The sequence below is a fragment of the Hyperoodon ampullatus genome (genome assembly GCF_949752795.1).
Source record: "Hyperoodon ampullatus genome assembly, chromosome: 4".
NCBI classification, from domain to species: Eukaryota; Metazoa; Chordata; class Mammalia; order Artiodactyla; family Ziphiidae; genus Hyperoodon; species Hyperoodon ampullatus.
Window position 1 is genome coordinate 13283034 of NC_136917.1, and position 15624 is coordinate 13298657.

The 15624-nt window shown below is 51.9% G+C and overlaps 1 protein-coding gene across 2 annotated transcripts in view; it reads right to left on the bottom strand.

Annotated features, from left to right (window-relative positions):
• SLIT3 (slit guidance ligand 3) overlaps positions 1-15624 on the bottom strand; it is a gene marked incomplete at its 5' end in the record, with an annotated part of 578559 nt that overhangs the window by 76597 nt on the left and 486338 nt on the right. For both annotated transcript variants that reach the window (XM_079702652.1, XM_079702651.1), the window contains 4 exons: positions 86-229; positions 566-709; positions 8282-8356; positions 9558-9708. In XM_079702652.1, the coding sequence (XP_079558778.1) occupies positions 86-229; positions 566-709; positions 8282-8356; positions 9558-9708 (514 nt within the window). The remainder of the gene's footprint in view (positions 1-85; positions 230-565; positions 710-8281; positions 8357-9557; positions 9709-15624) is intronic.

A 15624-nucleotide genomic window follows, 5' to 3' on the forward strand; every position in this document is an offset into this window, starting at 1 on the left:
GCCAGATATAGTAGGGTGTTGTGAGAGGAGGGGGCTGTAGGAGAGGAGCCCTGAATGAGTGCGCCATTGGTCCAGGGGGACTTACATGGTGGACAGGGAGACAAGCGTGGTGAAGGCTCCGGGGGTGATGGTGGTGATCCGATTGTCGTAGAGGGACAGCAGCCTCACTGAACTCAGGCCAGCAAAGGTGTCATTGCTCACACAGCTGATCAGGTTACTCCTCAGCATCCTGCAGGGAGAGGGGTGGGGTGAGCAAGCACAGGTATCATCCTTTCCCTCCTATGACTGGGTCACACTGGTGTGTGTGTGTGTGTGTGTGTGTGCGTGCGTGCGTGTGTGTGCGTGTGCGTGTGTGTGTGTGTGTGTGTGTTGGGGGTTGCTTAGCATGCTAAGTTCTTTCCCATCCAGGGCTGGGAAATGTCTAATGTCTCTCCGGCTCCAGGATTCAGCAGGCCAGGACAGCGCCTAGGCCCAGTCCACTGCCCGCCAGCCCTCACAGCCCCTCTGATGCCCCTGCTCTCCTATCTCCCTCCCTCTGGACTTGGCCCAGGCCCTGGGAACTTACAAGGTCTTGAGGCCGCTGAGGCCACGGAACACGCGCCCATGCACTGTTTCCAGCTGGTTCCCTGTCAGCATCAGCTCCTGCAGGCTGGCCGCTCCATCAAAGGCACCCTCTCTCACCTCCTTGATCTTATTGTTACTCAAGTTTCTGGAAGGAGGGGATAGAACAGGTCAGGACGCAGGGAGGGAATGGCTGGCCTTGCAGCAAGCTGGGGACTCTCAAGTGCCCCCTGGCCCGAGGACTGGCTGGTGGAGGCTCCACCTTGGGCTTCCCGATGTTTGGTCTTCAGCACCTGTGCCTCAGGAAGCAGGGAGCCCAGCCCCCCCATGGGGTGTGGATGGGTGGGCTACCTGTGTGAAACAGACTGTGTAGCATTTGAAGTCTTTCAGTACAATTGTCTTTTCAATGCCCTGGGGACTGGCAGATTTCGAATGGTTCTCAAACTTATTTTCTCTCTTCCAAGGATACTCTCACTAAGTAGCGATTCTCAAGAGGAGAGCAGGAGGAAAATATAAAACATGCCTGCTCCCTGCGGGGTGAGGCGTTTGTAGAACCTTCGGCTCTTTCACCATTTGAGATCCCCAATATAAATGGACCCTTTCTAGTTACTACAGTTTGTGCACTTGTTATGTACTAGGCACCATGTGAGGGGTTTGACCAACAGAATCACATCAAATCCTCAAAACAACGCCCATCAGATGGGCATCATTTTTATCATTGTCCTGTTTTATGGATGAGGTGACTGAGGTTCAGAGAGACTAAGTAACTTACCCACAGTCACACAGCTGATAGCACTGGGATCGGAGACCATGCTTTCGGGCACACAGAAAAGCCTCCAGTGAACCACTCTTCCCAAGTGAATGTTCCTTTGACGATGTGGATGCCCATCCCTTCTATTACTGCTCTGCAGAATTCAGGGTTTGGGACGTTGTGTTTTCCTAAGTGGGCTCAGTCCTTTCAAGTCTCGGTGTTGTCATTTCCGATACTGCCCTCGAGCTCTGAGAGTGGGCTCTTCCCTCCGATGCCCAGCCACCACGCGGCGGGCTGCATGGGAGAACTGAGCAGCAAGCACCTCCTGCAGAACTATAGGTGCTGCGAGCGGCAGGGGGTCTCCACAGACCACCCAAATGTTCAGGCCTGAAAGGTAGCCCCAGCTGGCTGGCTGGAGCAGAAAGTGATGGAGTTACAAAAGCTGAGGGAAGAATCCAGCTTCCCCAGCAAAACATGCTGGGGGACCTTGTTCTGTGAACAGGAGACCCGTAGGTGGAGACACAGCGGCTAACTGGCTGAGCACCCTGAGCTTGTTAGAACTGAGGGCTCAGGAGAGATGGACCAGCTGGCCCATTGTACTGTTGGACATACTGAGGCCCAGGGAGGGGAGGCCACTGCTCCTGGTCACAGAGCACTGAAAGGGACATAGCACTCCATGAGTCCCTGGTACTACTGCATCTCTCAAGTGCCCTCCTTGTGCAGCTCTGGCCTGACTCACGCATCCCTGGGGGTGAAGCCTCCTATAGGGATGGTTCAGAGCAAGTAAAGTTCAACTGGGCACCCAAGGACTCAATACAGGTTGCCTGCCTGCCCTCTTCCCAAATAGGGACTGGGTCTGCGGGGGTGGCAATGCCCACACCTGTGGGCACGTGTGGAGGAAACAGTTCCCACCCTCGCATTGTCTGCTCCCTCTGTGCTCCTGGTCACGGCCTTCCTCGCCTCCCTCCTCCATCCTGCTGAGAAAACAGGTGCAAATACCCCTCAGAATCCCTCCCCTGAGATCTGACAGAGCTGGGAGATTCTCAAACTGGATTTCTGCTCCCTGCCTGACTCTCTTGCAACTCAGCCGGTCTTCTTATAAATCCTGGTAGCCCTGGTCCACGATAACTCGGAAATGAAGGCAATACACAGGGGAGACTGCAAATTACCCCCAAGTTCAACATGGGAGAAGAGAGAAAGACTTTCCCAGCAGCTATAACTCATCCAAATGCTGGAGCTTCTCCTCCAGCTCGAGAGAGTTAGGTTTCTTGGGGAACTGAAGTACATGCGGTGGGCAATGAAGATGAATTACAGCAGCTAGGAAGTGGGAGGTTCCCATTTCCTGACATCTTTTTCTTTAAAGGAGCAGAATTAACATCACATTACTGTAAGGTTTGCGAACTGGATTTCCTTGGGCTGGGAGAATGGAAAACATAAGGAGAGTGAAAAAAGGGGATAGAATTTTCCAGAAGACCAGGCTGCTGATCTCTCTCCATCCATCAAAGCACCACACAAAACTGCAGGCAGCTTTGGCCGGAGGACAGAGAGAGAGCAGCTTGGGGCAAGCGCTCCAGACACAAAACCAGTGCCTCAGGGTTTTGTAAGAGCTCCATCTTATTCTCAGAGCAGTATCTCCCTGAAGATGCCCCAGATCCCAGGAAACTTCCAAAGGCAAAACTAAGGGCACTGAGCCTCTCTCCACTTTTTTTTTTTTTTTTTTTTTTTTTTGCGGTACGCGGGCCTCTCACTGTTGTGGCCTCTCCCGTTGCGGAGCACAGGCTCCGGACGCGCAGGCTCAGGGGCCATGGCTCCCAGGCCCAGCCGCTCCGCAGCATGTGGGATCTTCCTGGACTGGGGCACGAACCCATATCCCCTGCATCGGCAGGCGGACTCTTAACCACTGCGCCACCAGGGAAGCCCCTCCTCTCTCCATTTTTGTCTCTGCAGACCCACCTGAAGGATTACTGCTTCATCATGGCTTTGACTCCAGTGAGGATGGGGATCTCACATCTGAAAGGAGCCAGCCTCATAAACTCCCACCCCAGGCCAGGGCTGGTTCAGAGTGGTCCACGGCAGGACAAACCCAGCGCTCGGCCACGCTGCCCTGGCAAACTGCTGGGTGTACCTTTCAGAACCTGTTCTCATTCTTCCCAAGAAACACCAAGGCCCCTGGAGGCTGGGGGATTCATCTCTGGAAAGCCTGAGTCTGAAACGGCGAGCCTGGACTTCTTCTAGGTCTCTGTCTCTTCAGGTTTGTAGGACAGCCCATAAACTCTGGCAACAGAGAAGCATCTGTAATCCTGTTTAAAAGTCCAGTCCTCAATGGAAATACAGTTGGGAAAGAGCTAAGCGGAGTTTTCTGGAAGCCGAGGATACCGGGTCGTGATTGAGCAGCACACTGGCATCCTGTCAGGTCGGGGAGGTCCTGTCTACCTCCCTTATGGACCTCTCCGGCCCCCTGAGGTGGAAATTCTACTTCGAGCTAGGGTTACAAGCTCAAATGTCCACAGGGTCCAGGCAGGTGACCTAAAATTGGAAGCAAGCCCAGTGGGGACGGCAGTGATCAGGAAAACACGTGCCCCAGCTAGGGGGCAGCCGTTCCTAAGCTCAACTCAACTGGAGCCGTTTGGGAACATGGGCTCAGTTTTGCCAGATCCTCTGATTTTTCCCAAAGGTGCTAGAAATCCACATTTATTTTTCTGTGGAAACTCCTGATTTTTTTTTTTTTTTTTTTTTGCGGTACGTGGGCCTCTCACTGTTGTGGCCTCTCCCGTTGCGGAGCACAGGCTCCGGACGCGCAGGTCCAGCGGCCACGGCTCACGGGCCCAGCCGCTTCGCGGCATGTGGGATCCTCCTGGACCGGGGCACGAACCCGTGTCCCCTGCATCGGCAGGCGGACTCTCAACCACTGTGCCACCAGGAAGCTCAAAACTCCTGATTTTTAAAAGAGGGCAACTACTTCTTATTAAAAACACAACCATCATGGACCTAGAGTCTATCATACAGAGTGAAGTAAGTCAGAAAGAGAAAAACAAATACGGTCTGCTAACACATATATACGGAATCTAAAAAAATAAAAACGTTCTGATGAACCTAGGGGCAGGACAGGAATAAAGACGCAGAAGTAGAGAATGGACTTGAGGACATGGGGAGGGGGAAGGGTAAGCTGGGACGAAGTGAGAGAGAGGCATGGACATATATACACTACCAAACGTAAGGTAGATAGCTAGTGGGAAGCAGCCGCATAGCACAGGGAGATCAGCTCGGTGCTTTGTGACCACCTAGAGGGGTGGGATAGGAGGGTGGGAGGGAGACGCAAGAGGGAGGAGATATGGGGATATATGTATAAATATAGCTGATTCACTTTGTTATACAGCAGAAACTAACACACCATTGTAAAGCAATTATACTCCAATAAAGGTGGTAAAAAAAAAAAAAAAAAAACACAACTGCGACCACCAAATCCACCCATGGAATTTGATTTTGGCTAGAGGGGTGCTAGGTTTCAGCTTCTGCTTGAGATGCTCCTTCAGTGTAAGAAGTGACCTGAAAGTTGGCCCAAGAGAGGCCATGACCCCACTCTGAACGGGTCACTTGAAAAGCTACCTTGGGGCTTCCCTGGTGGCGCAGTGGTTGAGAGTCCGCCTGCCGATGCAGGGGACACGGGTTCGTGCCCCGGTCTGGGAAGATCCCACATGCCACGGAACGGCTGGGCCCGTGAGCCATGGCCGCTGAGCCTGCGCGTCCGGAGCCTGTGCTCCGCAATGGGAGAGGCCACGGCAGTGAGAGGCCCGCGAACCGCAAAAAAAAAAAAAAAAAAAGCTACCTTGAGTTACCATAGTCCTAATAACCTTTGTGGGGGAACAGCTCATACCTCTTTTTGCATCCCTTAGTGATACTTATGAAATCTCATTATTCCCGCATGACAGGAAAGGGGCACAGAGGTTGAGAACACTCTGGAAAGGCACTGCAGAGTCCAAATCCTGGCTGTGTGTCCACTCCCCTCTGCCTCCGTGCCCTGTCGGGGTGCCGCCATCCAGACTGTAACCTTAGGGCCCTGGCTCCACAGTCCCTGAGGAAGCTGAGCAGCCTCAGTCACAGGCACTGCTGGCTTTAACCACCCTGATGGGCAGAATTCCAGCTGACCCGTCACCTCATGGGAGTGTAGGGGTGGTGATGGGTCCTAGCAAACAAGGACTGTTTACTTAAAAAGAGTTGCCATCAAGTTATTTTAAATAAGTGGTTGCAGCTGGTGGTCTTTGGGACCAGATCTGCCCTATTGGGACATGTGCTTGGTTGGCTGGCACCATATGTATATGGACTCAGGCACACACACGTGCACACGCATGCGGTTACTGCCTTCAGATAGTGAGTGTGTTCCCCAGCTACTCTGCACTGTCACCACTCCTGGCTTGATCTTTAAACTTGGACGGGTTACTTTCTGTGTTTCAGCTTCCTCATTTGTAAAATGAAGCAATCTCAAAGCTGTTTTGTTTTTCTTGGTGAGGGGTAATTGCTTGGATATCAGCAGAGTCTGGCACACAGAGTGAAGCGTTGAGTAACTGTTAGTCGCCATTATTATTATTGCTGCCTTGCACCCATTCCCTTTCCACGGGGGTCCTGAAAGCATCTGAGTTTGTAACTCCTGTTTTAAATGTCTAACCATCTGCTCTGGGTCACGTGACCCAGATGTCCCCTTTCTGTCTTCCAGCACCTTCTCACCGCAGTCCCATGGACAGAGGCCATGTCTTTCCCCTTCTCTCTCATACTTACTTCTGATCCTCATCACACCTTACAAGGAAGGTGGACTTGTTTCTATTATGAAAGGCCCAGAAAGGCTAAGGACATTCCTAGGGTCACACAGCAGGCGGGGGGCGGAGCTGAACTCAGAACAGATGCCGGCCTGCCTGTTCTTCCTCCACACCTGGATTTCCGGCTGCTCCCGTGAAGGGAATATTTGGCAGCTCTGACCTTCCTTCCAGCATGGCAGATGCCGGGAGGAACTTAGAGACATCTGCCCCTTTTGGTGAGGACTCGGCCTACATTTTGCCACAGTCCACACCACTCCCTTTTGTGGCTTGGATGCTGAGGCTGGGCGTTGGCTGCAACTTATCATTGCATTTGTGCTGTTGTTTTTGTTGGTGTACAGAAACAGTTCTTCACACTCAGGTCCCTGTCAAAACTAGGAAGATGAAAGACTCAGAGTGCTTGAGTTTCACCTAAAATGGGAGAGCGCATATTTCTTCACGGAAGCAAAGACTACTTGATCCTGTTTACTGTGCAAATGTGCACTTGGCCAGCTTTACTTGTTTTAATACATGCCTTATCTCCATGCGTATGTATATTTGTTTGGAGGTTAAAAAAAAGTATGCATTTTCGGGGGTTGGATTTAAAAGGACATCTTCTGGCAGGTGATGGGTAATGTCTGTGCTGGGTTCCTGAAGCTAGAGGTGAGCCTGACCACTCGGACAGCCATGAACCTCACCAGGACCCGCGTGTGTCCTCCCTCTGCTGCCCCCTCAGTTACAGTACTCTCCACTGCTCCCAGTTACAGAGTTGTCCCCGAGGCCATGGCCAAGGTGGCAACTGTGGGCAGGGAGGGAATAGCACTGATGCGATCCAGATGCTGCCCAGGGCAGGGGAAGGTCTCTCTCCTTCTTGCCTTCAAGGGACTGATGGGCAGAAGAGTGGAGAGCAAAATAAACTAAGGGTTACAATGAATTCTCATTATTCATCGTGGTTAAGCTCTGCAAAGTCACTGGGCAAGATGAATTAGTGAATGCTGAACCACGGCTCCTAGGGGAGCCTGTGTTCACCATTTTCATGAACCGATCAATACCTAACCTTGTTTGATGCATGTTTCTGTTTAAAGACGTCTTATTGAATATATATCGTTGATTTACTTACATTGCCCTCACAGCCAACAGCACTATAACTCTTGCCTGAACAAAGCTTATGTAACACGTATTTTCTCCGTAAGGCACATCACAGCCTTCCTATCCTAGCTTAGGATCACTAGACAGCCCTCCAGTGCTGTGCTACGGGGCCATTTTAAACAGTGAAATCACCCACAGAAGCACAAACATGCAAAAAAAGAAATGTGGCACTAAATATATTGTGGACTGGACACTTGTTTACAGTGTGGGAGCTGAAACAAGAAATCAGAACGTGGCCTTGTTCGATTTCAGCTGGGGACATGCATGTAGGGGGACTCAAAGTTTTTGCTGCCCTGTCTATGTATATGAATGACCACGAAAGCCCTGCGCGTATTGATTCTGAGATTACAAATAAATGTTAGTGAGGAAGCGAGTCAGCAAATACAGGGTCTATGAATAATGAGGCTTGACCGTTTCCCTTTGTTCCAGAGGCAGACTCCAACTCTGGGGCCGGGACATGTGGAGGACGGGGTGGGGGTGGGGAGCAGAGAGCAGAGTCAAGGAGAAGGGAATTAGATGGCAAAGAGCCCCCTGTCCGTGCTGGTACCTCTGCTGGCACACCTGGGGAGGGAAGCGGAGGGGGAAGCAAGGCCAGCTGTGCACCAGTGTGCTTACAGATGAAGGAGGTGAGGCAGCTGTGGCGTCTCCGCTCCAGTGTGTCAAAGCCATGTGGAGGCCTTTAGGGTCCATCTAAAAACAGACCTTCTGACTGTTACCTCATAAAAATTACTAAGTGACGTGCACCCTAGATCCCCACGTCCCGTTGCTGGTCCTCACCTGAGTCCCTCCGACCACCCACTGGGGTAGACATTGGGCGTGGGGTGGAGGATGGGGGTGAGCAAGGATGGCGTGAGGGTCAGGGATGGTGCAAAATGCATGCTCTGCCTCTGCATGGCCCTGCCGTAGTGTCTTGCTTCCCAGGACGTGCCCATAGCGGGGTCAGGAGACTGGGAGGGGCTGCAGTGGAGGGAGAGGGAGCCGCCCGTGCCCTGGCGTTCTGCTCCAGTTTGCCAAATTCCTGAGACTGACTTACATTTTCCGCAGGTTGGGCAACTTCTTGAAGATACCAGTGGCCTCTAGAACAGATATCTCATTGTCGTTCAGTCGGCTACATGGGAAGCAAGCAGATGAGGCGGTGGGTGAGCTGTGATGGGACACCTCCTCCATTGGTTCCCCATCCCCCCGTGGCTTCAGCTGAATTGCCACCTGGACCTCACTCAGTCCATGGTCAATAGCACCATAGAAACCCTCCGTGTACCCCATCAGCATGGGGGGCCCAGCAGCGAGAGGAGGGGTGTGAGAAGGGGCCAGAAAGGAGAGGAAGACCCTCTGCCGAAGGCGTATTCAACTTTTTGAACGCTCAGCACTTAACAGTCAAGTGCCAATGATTTGCCTTCATTTTGTAGGGGTACCAATGACCACTTAAACCCCCAGGGAGGTTTCTCCAGGTTCTTCCAACTCTCCAAGCCACTCAGGTCTTTCCTGACCACATCCCTCTGCTAAAGGCAGCTCAGGGACTCCACGCCCAACATTCATATAAGCTCAGGGAGAGCAGGCGAAAGTCAAAGATAATAATAATAATAATAATAATAATAATAATTAATAATAATAAAGACCACCATCATTTAGGCAGGGTTTAGTCCATGCCAAGATTCAAGATAAAGTCTGTGCTTGCATCCTCTTACCTAATCTTTGTAACCCCCACAGAAGGTAGGTATCAACACCTCCATTCTATAGCTCCGAATCTGATGCTCAGATCTGAGAAGCAACTTGCCCAACCTCAGGAAAACTGGAGATGACAGGAGTCAGGCCCAGATCCATCACCCCCCCACCCATGCTGTAACTTTGAGCTCTGCCACGTCTGGATAAACCAACACGCCTCTTTATTAGCATGGATAACCAGAGGCTCAGATATACCTGATCGTTCTAGCTGTTTTTTCACTTTAGGACAGTCATTTATGCGCTATCCATCTTTCCGGTTATGTTGTAAGCTTCCTAAGGGCTAGGAGGGGTGGTCTGCTTTGTTCACCACGGAAAAGGGTGGGCCTTGGCACAGTGCCTGGCTCGTAGCGGGTGTTCGGAAAATCTTTGTATCAACAGAATGAATGAGCTGCCTTTATTTGTGAGCAAGCTGTCCCCCGCGTATGCTTGGGGGAGTCTGCCCTCGTCCCGGGACGCAGGGGACACCAAGGAACACCCAGGTGACTGAGCCGGGAGGGGGCCACCTCTAGGAGCCCACACCCACCCTGGCTGGCTCAGGGAGACTGGGCTTGGGGACGTGCAGGGGCTCCCGCCTGGGCAGCACTCACAGGTCGGTGACGTATTCGGGGAGGTGGCTTGGGACACGGGCCAGCTTCTGGTTGGAGCAGTCCACGATGGTGCCCTCGCAGCGGCACCTGTCCGGGCACACGAGGTCCATGAAGCACTCGCTGCTGATCCTGCTGCGGTAATCCTCCGAGCCTGGGGGGCGCCAAAGAGGGGGTGTCAGTGGCAGCCGGTCCGGCATGGGGCGAGGTTGTGGGCACTGGAGGTGGGGAGACACAGGGCGGGGGGATGGCCCAGTGACACTGCCCTCATTTTTTGGCCACCTTGCTCTGCCTTCCCTGCACCCCAGCCTCCAGGCTGCTTGCTCTCCCTTTGGTCTTTGTCATTCATCACTTTCCATCTAATGCCACAAGCTCCATGGGCTCTTAAGTTTCTGTGGGTCATGGACCTTTTTTGAGGTCCCTGTACAGAATTTGGTCTACGATTTATGGGGGGTACTTAGTCCATGATGCCCATGATCCATGGACCCTCTAAATATTCATGAGAATCCAAATGAAGAGATTTTGATGGGCTTTTGATGAGAGTTATGCCAGGGGTGGGAATGAGGTCAGGGAAGAGGGTCATAAACTCAGTTGTCTTCAGGAACAAAGCAGGTAATGAAACGATAAAGGGGGCCCAGCACATGGCAATCAATACCCTTGACACCCGGTTTCATTACTGGGAAGCAATCATGAGAGTTGGGGTCCTGGGGAATTGAAGCCCACTGCCTTAACGTTTGGGAATTTGGCTGAGGGTTGCCTGATAATTCTTTTAAAAAAATATTGGTGATGAATTCAAATGTAAAACACTGTAAAGACAAGTACAACTCTTGTGAGTGTTAGATGCACCTGCTGCCTTTGAGAGGAAGCTCTGTTTAACTACAGTGAAAAGCCAGTTCCAATGAGCTAAAAGTAGTTGGAGCTAAGATTAATTTTTGAAATTGAATTTTTCTGGAGGTTACATACACAGTAACGGTAACAGGGCCAGCGATGTGCTGTCTTGAGAGATGCCCTGGGGAGCTGCTTTAATGATCAGAAATGATCCCCTGGCTCCTGGGCGAACCTCTGTGAGACCACAAATCTTGCCCGAAATAAAAGGGAAGCTCTGGTTCTCCTATCAGACACGAGCCAGTTGATGGGGGCCAGGTCTCTTTTATTTTCACCTTCAGCGGTTCATCAGCACAATGCCAGGCACAAGAGCCTGGCTCACATTCGTCCAGTGCCTAAATGGGGTGTCCTTAGCACATCAATGGTTCCATACGTGCATATTTCTGCAGTGTTTCAGAGAACGTGAATGCCATTTGTTTGCCTGGCTAGTTGAGGTGGACCTTGGCCATCTTATGTGTATTAGGAGCAGAACAGGGCATCTGCATGCAGTACAGAGGTTTTAGCAATAGAAGGTGTGGATGTGCCCAGGCCTTGCCACTTAGTAGCCTCAATCTCTCCACATGTAAAATGGGAATCACATCATTGCCCCTACCTCACAGGGGCTGTGAAGATCTGAGGGAGATCAAGGCGGTGGAGAGCCTCTGGAAAAGGGTCAAGAGTTGTACAGATGTTTGTGATTCTATTTTTTTTTGAGCACCTAGTGGAACATTTGGCATGTCAGAAGCCGTTAAAACATCAGCGTAGTGAGTGGTGAGAGCTGATGTGTACTGAGCCTGGATCACGAGCAGGGCACTATTCTTTGAACTCCAAATGGGTGAGCCCATTAAATCTTCACAACACTCTGAGGCTATTATGACTCCATGTGATCGATGAGGCAACTGAGGCCTGCAGGTCACTCAGGACGTGGCAGAGAAACGAACCCAGGCAGGCTGCTGCCAGGGCCCACGTGACTAATACTTTGCTTTACTGCAGTTGTGCTTTTGGACAAAACCTTAATCCCAGACCTAGGAATGATCATAAAGTCAAGTTGGTGGAGGTGAATTGAATGGCATTTTCCCTCAGTGGGCTGCAGGGAGACAGGAAGCAGATGTCTCCACTGCCCTCTTGGTTTCTCACTCCTCACGTTTTCTCCCCATGGTAATGCCTGATTGGGGATGGACTTGGCAGGTCTCTGATTCTGAAGTGACATCATCCACCTAAAACAGAAGGTCAAGGCCTGGACCTGTCTCTTTCCCTCTTTGCTCCTTCCCCATTCCCCTCCTTCATCCCACTTTCCACCTGCAGGCTTGTGTGAGCAAAATCCAAGCAGGTATCCCAGGTTTTTTGGGCGGCTCCCTGGTCCAATGCATTATGCAAATTTCTTGCCCTTTGCTTGTCAGCATCCGTCCCACTGAATAACTCTGACCTGGGCTGTTTCCGGTCCCCCACCCGCCGACATATCAGCATGCTGAGTCCTGGATGAATTTCATCGCGCAATCCCTGCTAGATGACAACCCTCTCTTATTCCCCACGGCGGTTCCCCATGGTGATGGTGTGAAGGGGCTTTTCGTACATATGCACGTATTTTTCCTTTGAGAAGGTGTCTAGGATGGAATCCTTGCAAAGCGGAGAAACCCTGAGTGATCAAAGCCAGAAAGACAGGAGCGAGCTCAGTTTGCACACTAACATGACGAGCCTGAAGATGTGCACCGGCTGGGCTGCGGCTGGGGACAGCCGCCGATTAAATGCGTTTTCGTTTCAATCAAGGTGAGAGCGTCTGTAGTTAGCAGGAATCGCTCTCTGTAGTATACTTAGATTATAACTGGCCGACCTGTGCAATGGAGCCGCTGACCCATTTTAATGAAATGATTTTGCAATTAGATTCGATGGACTAATGTGTCCTTTCCAACATTTTTCCCCCTGCTGTTTTTGTTATTGCCCTGGTTTGTAACAACGAGGGGGTCGGAGTGTGGTATTTTACATGAGTGGGAGCCAGAAATGTTAATAACGGCGTACATACAAAACTGAAAGAGTGCGTTCCCCAGTCGGAGCCAGCCTGAAATGCCACCTCCATCACTTCCTATTTCATTACCCAAACTACTCAGGGTTTCTCGGAGCCATTTTATGCCTAATGCTCATAACTACCCAAAAGTATTTTTAACTTTTCCAGAGCTTTAAAAGTCAATTTCAATCTCAATGCATATTTGTCACTGCCAGAGATACTTAGTAGGAGAGGAGTAACTGAAATAGGCCATTGCTTCTTCTCTTTAGGGGAGTTCAGACAGGAGAGATCTCGGAGGATTTGAACAAGGGCCATAAAACTAGACGCCGGCTGAAATGGGTCTTGGGAGAGCTGGTGTCACCTGGCATCTCCCCTGCCCCCGTAGCCCTCCTCCCCCTTGATGGGCATCTCAGAACGACGACACTCGGGACGTGAGCACAGAGACATTTCAATAGACCAGGGGAGTGGAAATCCACAGCGATGCGGTTTTATTATGAATCCCTGCCCTGCTGCCACTTCCCAGGAGAGGATGTATGTAATGTTTGGATGGTCACCGGGTTGGGGCAGGTAGGGAACCAAAGCTCCCATCCTTTGGATGGACGTGGCTGCAGAGGCCAGCGCTGGGCCCAGGATGGCTGCTGTCACGAGCAGTCTGCAGTTTGCATCATCCTCTGGGCAACCAGTTTGTTTAATGGAAGTCACAGGTGCACGGTTATCAGAGCACCAAGGACCTGCCAATGCACGTGTCCAGAGTTCTCCTCTTCTACCTCCAATACCCCTAGGTGGGTGGGATGAAAGAAGGAGGAAAGGAGCGGAAAGAGGAACTGGGGGGCTTGCCGGGGGTCTTCAGCTTGAAAGGACAAGCAAAGGTTATAGGTCGTGAATGGAATCAAGAGAACATTGCTAGGTACACAGTTATCCACTCATCGGCAAAGGCCAGGGGACCAGACACCAGTTGGCTGGAAAATACCAATTGTTTACCAGGAGTTTGGAGATTGGTTGGGCAGACAGCTGTCCTAGTAAGTTCTCCCTGTCAGAGTCTAACATGATTGCAGCTATGTGCCTGGAAGCAGAGGGAAATGGCCATGGCCTGCAGCTGGTCACTGCCTGGTCACAGCCAGCTGCTGGAGGACCAGGGAGGCACCTGTGGAAGGGCACCCTCTGGACCCACTCCCGAAGGCCTGGCCCTGGCATGGTGGCGGCAGCGCCGAGAAACTCAGAACGCCCTCTCTGTTCAGAGGGAAAGAAAATTTCTCTAGGCCCGAGGACTTGTTCTGTACCAAATGGGTCTTGGTATATTCATGCTGGAGGGGAGGAGCCATGTAAACAGGGATGCTTGCTCTCTTTCTCGCTCAAGTCATTTGCTATTAACAGACGGAAGTTTGAAAGGGAGTGTTATTTTTTTCAACTCCCTATCAAGTCAAGTCAAGGTCTTTTTGATTTTATAACTCAAGGCCATGGGCCTGTCCGCAGCTGGGAAAGCTGAGGATTACAGTTGTAAAGAGAAGCCATGCTGGAGTCCAGTGACCCTGGGCAAGTTAGTTGGCCTCTCTGAGCCTCAATGTTCTCATCTGCAAAATGGGACTTATAGGGTTGTTGTGAAAATTAAACAAGGTAATGATGTAAAATAGTTCAGCACCCGGTCTAGAGTAAGCACACGAGAAAAGAATTCAGAGAGGTAAATAGGACTCTCCATTCCTCAGCAATGGCTGGGGCCCTGGCTCTGAGGGGTAACCTGAGAGAGAGGAGACAGTGAGAGTCACACATCGCCATGGAAGCCCAGAGCCCAGCTCCTGGCTCAAGCCAGGGCCCTCTCTCACGTGGGACAGGACACACACTCCACGGCATGAACCAACAACACAATCTTCTGGTTACACTGGGTCTAGGATTTATCAAGAAATAAGCAGCATGGGAGGTGCCAAGACGCCCCTCTCTTTATTATCAGAGGCAGTGGGCTTCCGCACAGACCCCACATGGCACTGAACTAGCACCACTGGGGAGCCCAGCACTTTCGCCTCATGCTAACTGTGCTTGGAAGGTCAAGATAAAACAGCTTGGACTTTAGGCTGCATGGGGACCAAAGTACTCGTGAGGAGAGGAGGTCAGTTCCAGAAGGAGCCTCAGGTTACATCCAGTGCCTCAGACTCATGGCAGTTTCATCATTCTCATGCTCACATTAAGTCCTAATGCTTCCAATAAAGACGGTAGGTGGAGGGTGGGTGCCAGCAGTATGAGCTTTGCGTTAACTGCCACGTGGGAAAATGACCTTGGACTGGGACTCTTCCATGAAACAAAGGGCATACGCCTTGGGTACACGTGTCCTCTTCAAGAAGAAAAACAGTGGTGTCTGAGCTCAGACCTAGCTACTTTACCACTTGGCTGGCATCCAGACTAGATGTGGGGGATGGCAACTCCATTTGGGATAGAGACGTGGACGCAGATCTCAGCTTGTCCCCCGTATGCTTCCCCATCCCCATTTCAGCCCAGATCTGCTACCTGGAGGAGGAGGTGCTCTGTGAATCCTCCGAGACTCCCACCCCCCGCCCCCAACCCTTCGTGAGGCCGGACCGAGAGAGGCGGGTCTGGCGGGTGGCGGGCTGCGGTGCTCCAGAGCAGAGAAGAGGTGTCCAGCGGCGGCGGGCCATGCTGCAGGAGAACGCGGTGCTTTCCGCGGTGCTTGACAGAACCATGTTCCGTTTCCATCATTCCACCACATGGTTAGATCAAGCACAAAGGAAAGCCCCGCGGCGACTGGTCAGAGTCAAGGTCAGGAAGCAGCGTCAGAGAGAGGACAGGAGCGCTCAGAGGAAGCAGCGTGGAGAAGCGGAAGCCGGAGCAGGCCCCCACTGGGCGTGATTAGTACCGAGAGTGGGGTTCCCCAGGAACACGTCCGGAGACAGGAGCCCTACCGCCCTCCACACCCCGCCCCGGGGGAGACACAGGAGGAAGGGAGAAGGACGGGTGGGAGGCCACTGGACATCCCTACTCAGGGGTAGCAGGGCAGAACAGATCCTTCCCAAGGGGAATGATGACCACAAATGTCTGGGATCGTTTCGCAGGCCTGAACTGAGCCTCTGAACCCCACTCAATCACACCATTAGATGTGCCAAGACGTCGAACTTAGCAGAAGCATCTTCTGCATTCTCTGCTGCCTAGGGCCCATCCCATAGCAGAGTTGTTCCACGACAGGCTGTTCCCCCGGCG